The 12,452-nt window shown below is 40.7% G+C and overlaps 1 protein-coding gene across 4 annotated transcripts in view; it reads left to right on the plus strand.

The window, feature by feature from the left end:
* The window catches only part of DRC8 (dynein regulatory complex subunit 8), a 66,042-nt gene that overhangs the window by 34,530 nt on the left and 19,060 nt on the right, over window positions 1–12,452 (plus strand). For 3 of the 4 annotated variants that reach the window (XM_075531334.1, XM_075531323.1, XM_075531348.1), the window contains exon 3: window positions 7,869–7,941. In XM_075531334.1, the coding sequence (XP_075387449.1) occupies window positions 7,869–7,941 (73 nt within the window). Of the gene's footprint in view, window positions 1–7,868; window positions 7,946–12,452 lie in introns of all 4 variants that reach the window. The other variant, XM_075531342.1, reaches the window with a different exon arrangement.

Here is a 12,452-nt window from a genome sequence, read left to right on the forward strand (position 1 = left end):
CTGCCATTACTTCTTTACTGTCAATACAGGAAATACCATGATTTATCCGAGAGCCGGGCCGTTCTAAAACATGCTAGCTGTTAGAATTCCAGGAGTCAGAATATGAGAGTCAACTTCTAGGTTTGCTTCTAATCAGCTGTGTTGTTAGCAGAATAAATCAAATCATCCCCTGGGTCCTAATTTCCTGATTTTAAACAGAGAATGAAGTGAAGCAAAAAAGGGGGCTTCAAATTTTTAAAAAATTTCCTTCAAAAATGTGGAAAATGGAATGAAAATATAATATAAATTTCCCCTGAACTTTTTGAAACCCCTCCTAAATGAAATTACTTTTTATCTGAAAGACACTCTTCAATGAGTGTTCTACATGTTCATTCAATAGTCAACAAATATTTATTGCATAGCTATGATGTGTGCAAAGAGCCCTAATGGCACTGTGGGTAAAACTCTTAACTGCTAACCGCAAGGTTGGAACCACCGGCTGCTTTGTGGGAGAGAAAAATGGCGGGTCAGCCAGAGAGATTGCAGCCTTAGGAGCCCTGTGGAGGCAGTTCTATGCTCTCTGTGAATCTCTCTGTGAGTCAGAAGCAACTCAGTGGTAACTGGTTTGGTTTGCTGTAACAAGCTGTGCTATAAAGAAAATGGAGTAGAGTGATGCTCTAGAGAATGAGGGTACAATTAGGCTAGAGGCGACAATTGGACCTTCTGGGCAGCACAAGCTTCTTTGGCGCTAACATTGAGTTAAGATCTGTGAAGATTTTGAGTTGAGAAGGAACCAACCATGTGAGGAATTGGGGAGGGGGGTCACTGTGGAGGTCCCACAAGAGAAAGAGGTTTAGCTTGTTAGAGGAACGCAAAGAGGGCAATGTGGCTGCCGTGTAGCCAGGGAGTGGTGTCAGCTCAAGACAAAGAAGTTGGCAGGAGTGAAACCAGGCAGCGTCATGAAAAGGCGTTCTAAATGCACTGGGAAGCCGTGGGAGGGGTTTAAGCAGAGCAATTCTACAGTGGGATTTTCATTTTGCAATGATTGGCCTGGCTTCTACCAGGAGAGCGTGCCGCAGCGGTTGAGGAGTAGGAGAGTGATGAAGGGAGTGAAGTGATGAAGGTTAGAGAAGGAAGGATGCCCTGAAGACGTAGGCATACTATTTTTACTGCGATCGTGCTGCTGCTGGTAGCGGTGGTGTGGTCCTTACTTCTTCATGGTGCTTCTTCGCCGGAACTTAGTGAATATAGGAGGAGGCTTCAGAAAGTTTGTGGAAAATAGAATGAAAAGGTAATGTAACTCCCCCCCACCCCCCGTCTTCCCGCCGCAAATTTTTTGAAGCCCCACTGTGCTTGTGTGTGTTCTGTCTCTTCCCAACAGATTTGACCTGCATGCCTAGAACAGGGACCTTGTTTCTCTGATTTACTTCTGCCCAAGCCCCACTGCCTTCACGTTGTTGACTGCTCATAGGGACTCTACAGGGCGGCGTAGAACCGGCTCCCTACGGTTTCCAAGGCGGTAGCTCTGTACAGGAGCAGACTGCCTCATCTTAACCCCACACAGCTACTGGGGAATTCAAACTGTTGAACTTGGCATTAACAGCCCGTACATCACCAGAGCTCCTACTAATTTGCCAGAGTAACCACCATGCCTCGGGCAGTGTCTGCGCCATGGAATGTGCAAAATGTGGTGTTTTGTTACATACTTGTGATGTCATTCCCTAATGGAGGCTTCCTCGTCCCTATCTGCACCCCGACCTCCTCACTCCCCACCCTGCAAAAGGACATGCAGAGCTCATCTGGGGCTTGAAAGTCTACCATAAATCGGGCTTATATCGAGAAATAATATTGCAACAAATTGGAACCAGAAACAAATTTTGAATCAATTTTAACACTGGAAAAAATGATCTTTGCTTGATTTCAGGACCTTTAGGGGAAATGACTTTTTTTTTAACCCAAACCATAGTAAGGCTGATAGAGATTTAACCATTATTACAGCTTATTTGATGCCCTGGCAAAGGTGAGATTAATGTGTGTAAAAGCCCTCCATGGAGAGCAAATGCTTTGAAAATGATTAGGGCAAAGAATGTACAGATGTGCTTTGTACAATTGATGTATGTATATGTATGGATTGTGATAAGAGTTGTATGAGTCCCTAATAAAATTAAAAAAAAAAGCCTTCCATGAGGAAAATAACTTTTGTTCTCTGCTGTACTTTGAATGTTTTTCATTTAATAAATGAAAATCACTTTCAGTTCTTGCTTTGTGCCGTCTTAGAAGTCCTTGAATTGCTTTAAGCACCCTCTCATGCGTCGACTATCAGCACTCTTCTTGAGGAAGTAGAATGTTCTGCCTGCTCTTCTCCCAGAGAATTATTGCATCAGTTGTCCCCAAACAGGTCATCACCGCAGTGTTTACAACCTTCAACTGGAGACTCGCAAGCTAGCTCAATGACACAGGCTCCACCTTGTGTCAAGAACATGATACTGCATCCACGGAATGCCAGCCGGCCTAGAATCTTTAGGAGGTCAAACATTCTAAAGATCCAAAATGATATTTTTACCTCATGATGATGCCATTATTGAGCAATTTTACCGTGACACTTTTTCCTGGAATGACTTTACTCCCTTGTCTACCACGCTGTAAATAGTGCAGGGGCAGAAACTAGTTCTTAAGATTTGACCTTATGACTATAAAGGTTTTATTTGTATTCTGCCAAAAGACATGTAATGTCTTGGCATACTTGAAGAACTTTATATGAAGCAATTGGTTGATTTTTTGCCTTTGGGGGAAGTTACCAAATTTAAAAGAAGCTCTAGTGCTGGTCAGCTAACTGCCTGGTCAGGAGGTCAAACCTACTAGCCACTTCTCAGGAGACAGATGGCACTGTTGGTCTGAGCAACGCGTTACAGCCCCCCGAAGCCCGACACAGGGTGGCTATGAGCTGGAACCCACTTGATGACAGTGGGTTTGGTTGCTTTTGGGTTATTAAATTTAAAAACCAACAAACCTAATTTTACTCCACTGGCTTCAGCAAGTTCTTCTAATTTGAAAAGATTACTAGTTTTTAAAGAGTTACTGTACCTTAGTGATTTTAACATTACTGACTAGTCTAAAAGGTAACTGTGAAATAATTTTTAATCATCTCACTTGATTAAAAATTTTATTTAGTAACAATAAAATAGGTTAACCAGCCTTAAATGATATATCCTTATATATAATTATATCAATTACTTATTTTATATTTTTGTTACACTTTCTGGTTCTTATCCAATACCTTGCCTTTTCTTTTTGTTTCAGAGCTTTTTTGGTTATCTTTATCATTAAGCAGTGAAGCTTCTATTCACTGTCTCCTGAAACTATATTTTCACCATTTCTTGTTTTGTTACATTTTCCCTTTTAGCTCGCTCCCTTTCTAGACCTCGCTCTCATTTCCGGACCCCCATCCTTTCTTGTCTTATTCTCTTTTTTCTTTAACTCACCTTTATGAGCTTTACTGCTGCTGAGACTGAACTGTTAGCAGCAGGGTTTCCTCCAGATGGCCAGGATCCCAAGTCCATTCACTGACCATCTGGAGTTCTTCAAGGCCCACCTGGTACATTCTGCTGGTTTCCCATGTACTTGGCACCAGAATATAACAGTGCTTCCAAAAGTTCATGGAAAATCTCCATTATCTTTCAATTTCATTTTTTCCATTAATTTTTTGAAGCCCCTTGGTGTGAGAGTAGCTCATGGCCTCATTTGGTCTCTTTGTCTCCAGCCATGTACTCAGGACACAGGAGAATAAGAAGCTCTGTCATCTTTGCTTCTACTGTAATTTTCCGTTACTCTTATTGTAGGAAATGTATTTCAGGAACTTAGGAGCCCTGATAGCACAATTCTAACAAAAAATTGGATGTTCAAATCCACCGTCTGCTATTTTTTTTAAAACCATGCACTATTCCCTGTTCTATTTGCACAACTGCCTCTTGATCCAGGTAAAGGTTCCACATGAGCATAATGAAATACTCTGGAATTCCCATTCTTCTCAAGGTTTACCAGAATTTATGATGCAGTGTGCACACATTCAAATGCCTTGACATAATTAATAAAACAAAATGAAACCACTTTCTGTATTCTATGCTTTCCACCAAGATCCATCTGCTATCAGCAAGGATATCCCTTTTGAACTTGGCCTGAGTCTCTGGAAGCTCCCTGTTAATGTACTGCTGCGACCGTTGGATGATCTTAAGCAAAATTTGACTTGTATGTGAGATCCATGATGCTCTTTGATAATGTGAGCATTTTGTTGGATCGCTTTTCTTTGGAATGACTATAAATATGGAGCTTTGCCGATCGGTTCACCAAGGAGCTGTCTGTCTTCCAAATGTCTTGGTGTAGGTGAGTGAGTGCTTCTAGTGCTTCATCAACTTGTTGAAATGTTGCAGTTGGTATTCTATCAATTCCAGAGCCTTGTTTTGGGCTAATGTTTTCAGTGCAGCCGGGCCTTCTTCCTTCAGTACCACTGGTTCTTGATCAGATGCTACTTCTTGACATTCTTGAATGTAGACTAGTTCCTTTTAGTACAGTGTTTCTGTGCGGTCTTTACACCTTCTTTTGCGGCCTCCTGAATCTTCCGATATTGGAACTCGCGCTTCCATTTTGTCCTTGAGTTTTTTTCAGTTTAAGGTATGCAAGTGTGTTCTTCCTCTTTGCATTTCTTACTCGTTTTGCATTTCTTACTCTAGGTCTCTGCACATTTCATGATTAGGTTTTACTTTGTTTTCTCGAGCTGCCCTTTGAAATTTTTCATTCAGCTCTTTGACTTCATCATCTCTTCTATTTGCCTTTGGCACTTTGCAGTTAAGAGCAAGTTTCAGAGTATCTTCTGACATCCAGAAGATCTTTTCTTTCTTTCTAATGGATTTTTGCTTTCTTCATGCATGATGTTCTTGATGTCATTCCACAGCTCATCAGATCTCCTGTCGTTAGTGTTCAATGCATCAAATCTGTTCTTGAGGTGTTCCTAAAATTCAGGTGGGATAAGCTGAAGATTGTATTTTGACTCTCTTGCACTTGTTTTAATTGTTTTCAGTTTCTGCATGAGCTTATATGAGCAACTGATGGTCTGTCCCACAATCGGACCCTGGCCTGGTTTTAGTTACTGATACTGAGTTTCTCTACCGTCTCTTCCCACAGATGTAGTCAGTTTGGTTTCTGTGTATTTCACCTGGAGAAGTGCATGTGCATAGTCATCTTTCGTATTGTTGAAAAAGCTATTTGCAATGAAGCAATCATTGGTCTTGCAAAATTCTATCATGTGATCTGCAGCTTCACTTTTATCACCAAGACCATCTTTTCCAACTACCGTTCCTTCCTGGAGGGCTGGTGACATAGTGGTTATGCATTCGGCTGGTAACTTTCAGGTCGGCAGTTCGAAACCATCCTCTCTATGGGAGAGAAATAGGGCCTCTACGCCTGTAAATAATTACAGTCTCAGAAACTCACAGGGGCAGTTCTACCTGGTCCTACAGCATCATTATGAGTTGGCATTGCCTTGATGCCAATGAGTTTGGTTTGGTTCCTTCTTTGTTTCCAACTTTTGCACTTCAATCACCAATAATTATCAAATGATCTTGATTTCATATTTGATCAATTTCAGACCAAAGATGTTGATAGATTCTTCATTTTCTGCATCACTAGACTTAGTGGTTGGCACATAACTTTGAATAATAGTATATTGATTGGATTTTTTATATGTGGCCAGACATTGTCTTTTGATAGATAGCATTATACTCCAAGATAGATCTTGAAATGTCCCTTTTGACAATGAATGTGATTCATTCTTCTTGAATCCTTCATTCCTGGTATGGTATAGTAAATTATATGATTCTGATTCAAAATAATGAATACTGACTACTTCAGGTCACTCATGACTAGAATCTCGATCTGTGACACATTCTAGTGGTTAGCAGCATTGGGTTGCTAACTACAAGGTCAGCAGTTTGAAGCCACCAGCCACTCTGAGGGAGAGAGACAAGGCTTTCTACTCCAGCAAAGAGATAAAGTCTTGGAAACTTACAGGGCATTACTGCCCTGCCCTATAGGGTCCCTGTGAGTCAGAATCAACTCAATGTCTGTGTGTTCAATTGAGTTAAAGTTTTACTCGCACGAAGAGTTACAGTCTTAGAAAGCCACAGGGGCAGCTCTAGTCTGTCGTTTTAGGGCTGATATAAGTAAGATTGGACTCCATGGCATTGTGTTTGAGGTTTGTGAAAACCTGCAGTGTACAGGTACCAGGTGTCAGTTTGTCATGCCGAGGTAGCTTGTGTGTTGCTGTGATGCCAGAAGCTAAGTCACTGGTCTTCCAAATACCAGCAGGCTCCCCCAAAGTGAACAGGTTTCAGCAGAGCATCCAGACTATGAGGAAGGAATAGGTTGTCCATTTTTGAGAAATTAGCCACTGAAAACCTTATGGACAATATTGAAACATTGTCAGACACTGAAAACCTCATTAATAGAAGCAGAGCATCATCAAAGATAGTGCCAGAAGATGAACCCCCTCAGGTAGGAAGGCACTCAAAATATGACTGAGGAAGAGCTGCCTTCTCAAAGTAGAATTGACTATGACATGGATGGAGTAGAGCCTTCATGGCCGTCATCTGCAGACAGGGCATGGCTCACAGCGAGAAGAAACAGCTGTAAACTTCAATTAATAATCAGAACTTGGAATGTACAAAACAGGAACATTGGAAGTTGTAAAAAATGAAATGGAACACATAAAGATTGACATTGTCGGCATTGGTGAACTGAAATGGACTGATATTGGCCATTCTGAATCAGAAAACCATGTAGTTTACTATGCCAGCAGTGGGACAGTTAAGAGAAGTGGCATCGCATTTAACATCAAAGACATTTCATGATCTTTCTTGACGTCAATGCTGTCTGCGATAGGGTATCCGTATACAACAAAATCTAGTCAGTACAACCATTACTCAAGGGTATGCACCAACCACGATAGCTAGTGATGAACAAACTGAAGAGTTCTCCCTGTGTCTTCAGTCTGAAATTGATCAACCATGCCATCAAGATGCATTGATCATTCCTGGAGACTGGAATGCAAAAATTGGAAGGACATCAGGTTTGGTTACGTGAAAGGGCAGCCCAGAAGACAAAGGTCCTTGACAGAAGGGATTGGCAGAGGCTGCAGCAATGGGCTGAAACACAGGAGCAGTTGTGAGGATGGTGCAGGCTGGGCAGTGCTTTGTTCTGTTGCACAGAGTCGCTATGAGTCAGGATCAGCTTGAGGGCGCCTAATGACAACAGCAATTTACAATGATAGCTCTAAACCCATTTTGAGTTTCCACATTTTCTTTCTGAATATTGACTGGCAATGGTAAAAACTTTGCCTTCAAGCAGAATGTATTTGCTGTGACTCCCCTGGCCAGTCACGGAGCGGCAGTTACCCCCAGGAACTTGCTTGGGCATTCCCTTGATGAAAATTGGAGTGCTAAGGACTCATGGTTATGAGCCATGCTCTGAACAAGGTGATGGGAGGGCCTCACAACCAATCCTGTAAACTTTTCTAATCTACAGGAGTGTATGTATCCGAGTCATAGGCCCTTTCTCTGTCTTTGGGTGTGATGAATCGATGTGATGCTTATCATGCAGGTTTGTGACAATGTCCTTTGTTCACATGTCTTATTTCAGTAGCCATATGTCTGGTGTCCGAATCCTTTGAATACCATTATGACAGATTTTCCTTATTCAGATGACTCATTTCTTCCCTTTTGTATTGTCTTTGTTCTGTTTAAGGGTTATTAAAAGAGCCCCTAGAAGACATATTTTAATTCGATCTCTTTCTTCTCTAGACCATGCGCTAATCTGTTGGCCACTTTTTCCATCCCCAGAGAGATTGGAACAATTATCCGGTCATTGGGATGCTGCCCCAGTGAAGGAGAGCTGCATGACCTGATTGCAGATGTACGTAAGTAGGACTCTTAAGAAAGTTTTATTCATCAGATTCCCTAGGCATTGAGCCAAAGGACCCTGTGTGACATCTTGCAATGAAAAGTTCTCACATTAAAGTAAAAATGCCCTCTGGAGCTGAATGTGCTCAATGAAAATATTAGGGGAGGTATGCAAGTTAGCCAGGCTAAGATCTGAATAACAGATCCAACCTTGAAGAAATGACAACAAACAAGTACTGTATATGCTCGTGTATAAGCCGAGTTTTCAGCACTTTTTTTGGGGGGAGGGAGTTAATGGTTTTTAATTTTGTATTGTTTTTTTAATCATTTTATCAGGGACTCATACAGTTCTCATCACAATCCATACATACATCAATTGTGTAAAGCACATTTGTACATTCATTGCCCTCCTCATTCTCAAAACATTTGCTCTCCACTTAAGCCCCTGGCATCAGCTCTTCATTTTTCCCTTCCCTCCCACCTCCCTCCTCCCTCATGAACCCTTGATAATTTATAAATTATTATTTTGTCATATCTTGCCCTCTCCGAAATCTCCCTTCACCCACTTCTCTGTTGTCCATCCCCCAAAGAGGTCACATGTAGATCCTTGTAATTGGCTCCCCCTTTCAACCCACCTTCCCTCCACCCTCCCAGTATCACCACTCACACCACTGGTCTTGAAGGGATCATCCGCCCTAGATTCCCTGCGTTTCCAGTTCCTATCTATACCAGTGTACATCCTCTGGTCTAGCTATATTTGTAAGGTAGAATTGGGATCATGATAGTAGGGTAGGAGGAAGCATTTAGAAGCTAGAGGAAAGTTGTATGTTTCATCATTGCTACATCGCACCCTATCTTGTCTCCTCCTTGAGACCCTTCTGTAAGGAGATATCCAGTGACCTACAAATGGGCTTTGGGTCTTCACTCCGTACTCCCCCCATTATTAACTATGATATGACTTTTTTCAGCACGTTTTTAATGCCGTTTTTGTGGTAAAATTAGGTGCCTTGGCCAGTATTCGGGTCGGTTTATACTTGCGTATATATAATAATACAATGGCTCAAGTAAAGGTCCCACTTTTTTATTATTATTATTTTTAGTAGTCTTTTTATTTATCATTTTATTGGGGGCTCATACAATTCTTATCACAATCTATACATCCATCCATTGTGTCAAGAACATATGTACATTTGTTGCCATCACCATTCTCAAAACATTTGCCTTCTACTTGAGCCCTTAATATCTGATGCTCCTCTTCCCCCTCCCTCCTAACTACCCCCTACCTCATGAACCCTTCATCATTCATAAATTATTATTATTTTGTCATATATTGTCCAATGTCTCCCCCCGCCTCCCTCAGGGAGGAAGCTATACATAGATTCTTGTAATCAGTTCCCCCTTTCTATCCCACATTCTCTTCACCCTCCCGGCATTGCCACTCTCACCACTGGTCGTGAAGGAGTCATCGGTCCTGGATTCCCTGTGTTTCTAGTTGTTATCTGTACCAATGTACATCCTCTGGTCTAGCCAGATTTGTAAGATAAAATTGGGATCATGATTGTATGGAGGGAGGGAACATTTAAGAACTAGAGGAAAGTTATATGTTTCATTGTTGCTACTCTGCACCCTGACTGGTTCATCTCCTCCCCACAACCCTTCAGTAAGGGGTGTCTGGTTGGCTACCAATGGGCTTTGAGTCTCCACTCTGGGTGACTAAATATTTTATGAACTAGGTATTCCATAAACTACCTTAAATATTGACATGATCTTATTTTTGTGAAGCATGAAATAATTCAATATATTGACTGATTTCTGTGTCACTAGGGAGCAATGAATTTTCACTGTGTGTTTTCTTGTACCTATTCAATGGGCTCAGCATTAAAATAAACAATGCTGTCATGAGAAAAGAGATGGTCTACTGATTTCACTCTGGGAATTAGAGTAAAGCTTCTGGGCTGTGATACCATCAAAACACCGACTTACTTTGAGGAGCTTAACCTCTCTGCCTGTCTTTCCTAACATGTAAAATTGATTAAGGAAGTTTACTTAAGCCAAGGTAAAACGAGAACTAATATTTGCCTCACACTTTGAACCTTCAACAAATCTTGGTATTTTTAAATGACCACAGTGCTTACCTAGATATTGAGTGTCTCTGTATTAGGCAAGGTGTGTCCAAGTCCATGAAATTCCTGAAGATACTGTCGTGCTATAAAAGCCAGCAATAGAGTTTCCTCAGGTCACACCGAAACAGCAAACAAACATTACCAGGGAGCCAGTTCTAACTTGTACTGATAAAATAGGGCAGAGTAGAACTGCCCATCAGCTTTCCCATGTTGTCATCATGGTAGAGGCAGGCTGCCTCTTCTTTTTCTTGCTTAGCAGCTACTGGGCTCAAACCATCAACTTTGTTAGCAGCTGAACACTTCACCACTGTATTACCCTATAGTTGTAATTCTTTGGAGGAGAAAAAGCAGGGTACAGTAGGATCTTGGTCTTTTTTTTTTTTTAACATTTTATTGTGAGTCTTTAACATTTTATTGTGAGGCTTAGAGAACAAATCCGTTTTCCATTCAACAATTTATACAGTTTCTTTCATCTCACTGATTGCAATCCCCACAGTGTAGCATCACTTACCCCACTTCTTCCCTGTGTTTCCTGTTTCCATTTCTCCTTTCCAAACCCTCTGAACTTTGTCCTTGGGTAAATGCTGCTGTTTTAACCCCCAATAGTGGTTTATTCTAAGGTGTGCATACCTCACTAGTATTGTGTTTCCTAGTATAGACCTATATCTTGGTTGAAAATTGAGCTATGGGGGTGAATTCGTGTCCATACCTGAAGGGTATTTCAGGACCATAGTCTTGGGCGTTCCACCAATCTCTGTCTGACCAGTAGATCTGGCCTGCTTTATGAGTTTTAGTCCACATTTTCCACCCGCTTCTTCCTGGACCATCTAATGTGATCCCTTTCATAGCAGTTGGTACTGGCAGCTGGGCCCCATCTCGTTCTCGTAAGATCGTGGAGCCTGTTCTTATGGTCCATGAGGATACTGAACGAATTGTTTCCATGTGTCTTCACTTTTCTTCACTCCTGTTTGCTTCAGATAGAGAGAGACCAATAGTCAAACCTGACATATTTGTGCATGAGCTTTTAAGACCTCACTCTACTCACCTAGTAGGATGTAAAGCATTGTCTTTGTGGACAATGTTACACCAATTCACCTTGATATCTAGGGCATTGGTCTTCTAGACAAACATTTGCTGACACACTGTTAAGGTGGATTCAGTTTAAATAGTAGTTATGGGATAAGCTGGGGGAGCTTTCCACTGAAAGCTTTTATGAACTTTTCAGATAAATGCTGCTTACATTACTTTGAATTATTCGTTACTTTCCAGCACAGTAGTGCACCCACTCATCGGGGAAACTCGCCAGATTATGACTCTACTTGCTTCATTTATGTTTGCTGTATAGGATATATTTGTTCTGTTTTTATCTTTTGAAAAGGAGGGATGCCTGTCCCTTTCCTTTCTAATCCGTAAGACTTGTGAACAGCAGACCTCAAAACATCACTACTAATCAAACTCCCTCTCCCTACGCAGGGGCCCAGGGAGAAGGACAAGGTATGTATTACATATGCTAGGCAATTAGCACATTGACTAATTCAATAGAGCATTACATTTGGCATTTTACACATAAGAAGGCATTAGATCCATGTGGTGGTATGAGGTGGATCAATGAGAACATACCTAGAATTGCAGCAGCAGCAGAGATGGATTCTTTTAGGAGAAACTGACATTCCATGTCATATAACTGGGAGATTAGACACAACTGATAGATCATCATCATCATCATTATAGACTCTTATGTAGCTCACAATGCATCTTCATGTCATGTCTTATCTAATCTCGACAGCAACCCTGAAAGATTGATAATTATTTTCTCCATGTTTTACAAATGAGGACTCTGAGGTTAGAGGGTACATTTAAATAGAAAATATTCTTAATTATTCTTGTCTAATATAGTCAATAAACTCATATTCTATGATAAAGACAGTTTATATATTTTTTAAAACACTAAAAGATGCAAATAAATACTGAATTCAAGGGTGTTTTTCCATTATGACTTTACCAAAAGTAAAGTGATGCCAGTGGGTTCCAAGTCTTTTTGAACACGTCTGCTCTAATTTAGGAAATCTTTCTTGGATTAATTTAGTTATAAATTGATTAGTTGAGTTTTAACCTGGAGAAAATTAGTCTGGACTGCAATATTTCCTCTGCATCTATTTTGTAAAATATATATATTGTAAAATTTCTGAATATCTCTTTTGTGAATCTTCATTTGGTAAATGGTAGAGATTTCTGCTTGATGATAGTGATTTTTAATAGATGATAAAATCTTTAAAAAAATAATTTTATTAGGGGCTCATACAACTCTTATCACAATCCATACATACATCAATTGTGTAAAGCACATTTGTACATTCATTGCCCTCATCATTCTCAAAACATTTGCTCTCCACTTAAGCCC

The sequence above is a fragment of the Tenrec ecaudatus genome, chromosome 1 (genome assembly GCF_050624435.1).
Source record: "Tenrec ecaudatus isolate mTenEca1 chromosome 1, mTenEca1.hap1, whole genome shotgun sequence".
Lineage (NCBI taxonomy): Eukaryota > Metazoa > Chordata > Mammalia > Afrosoricida > Tenrecidae > Tenrec > Tenrec ecaudatus.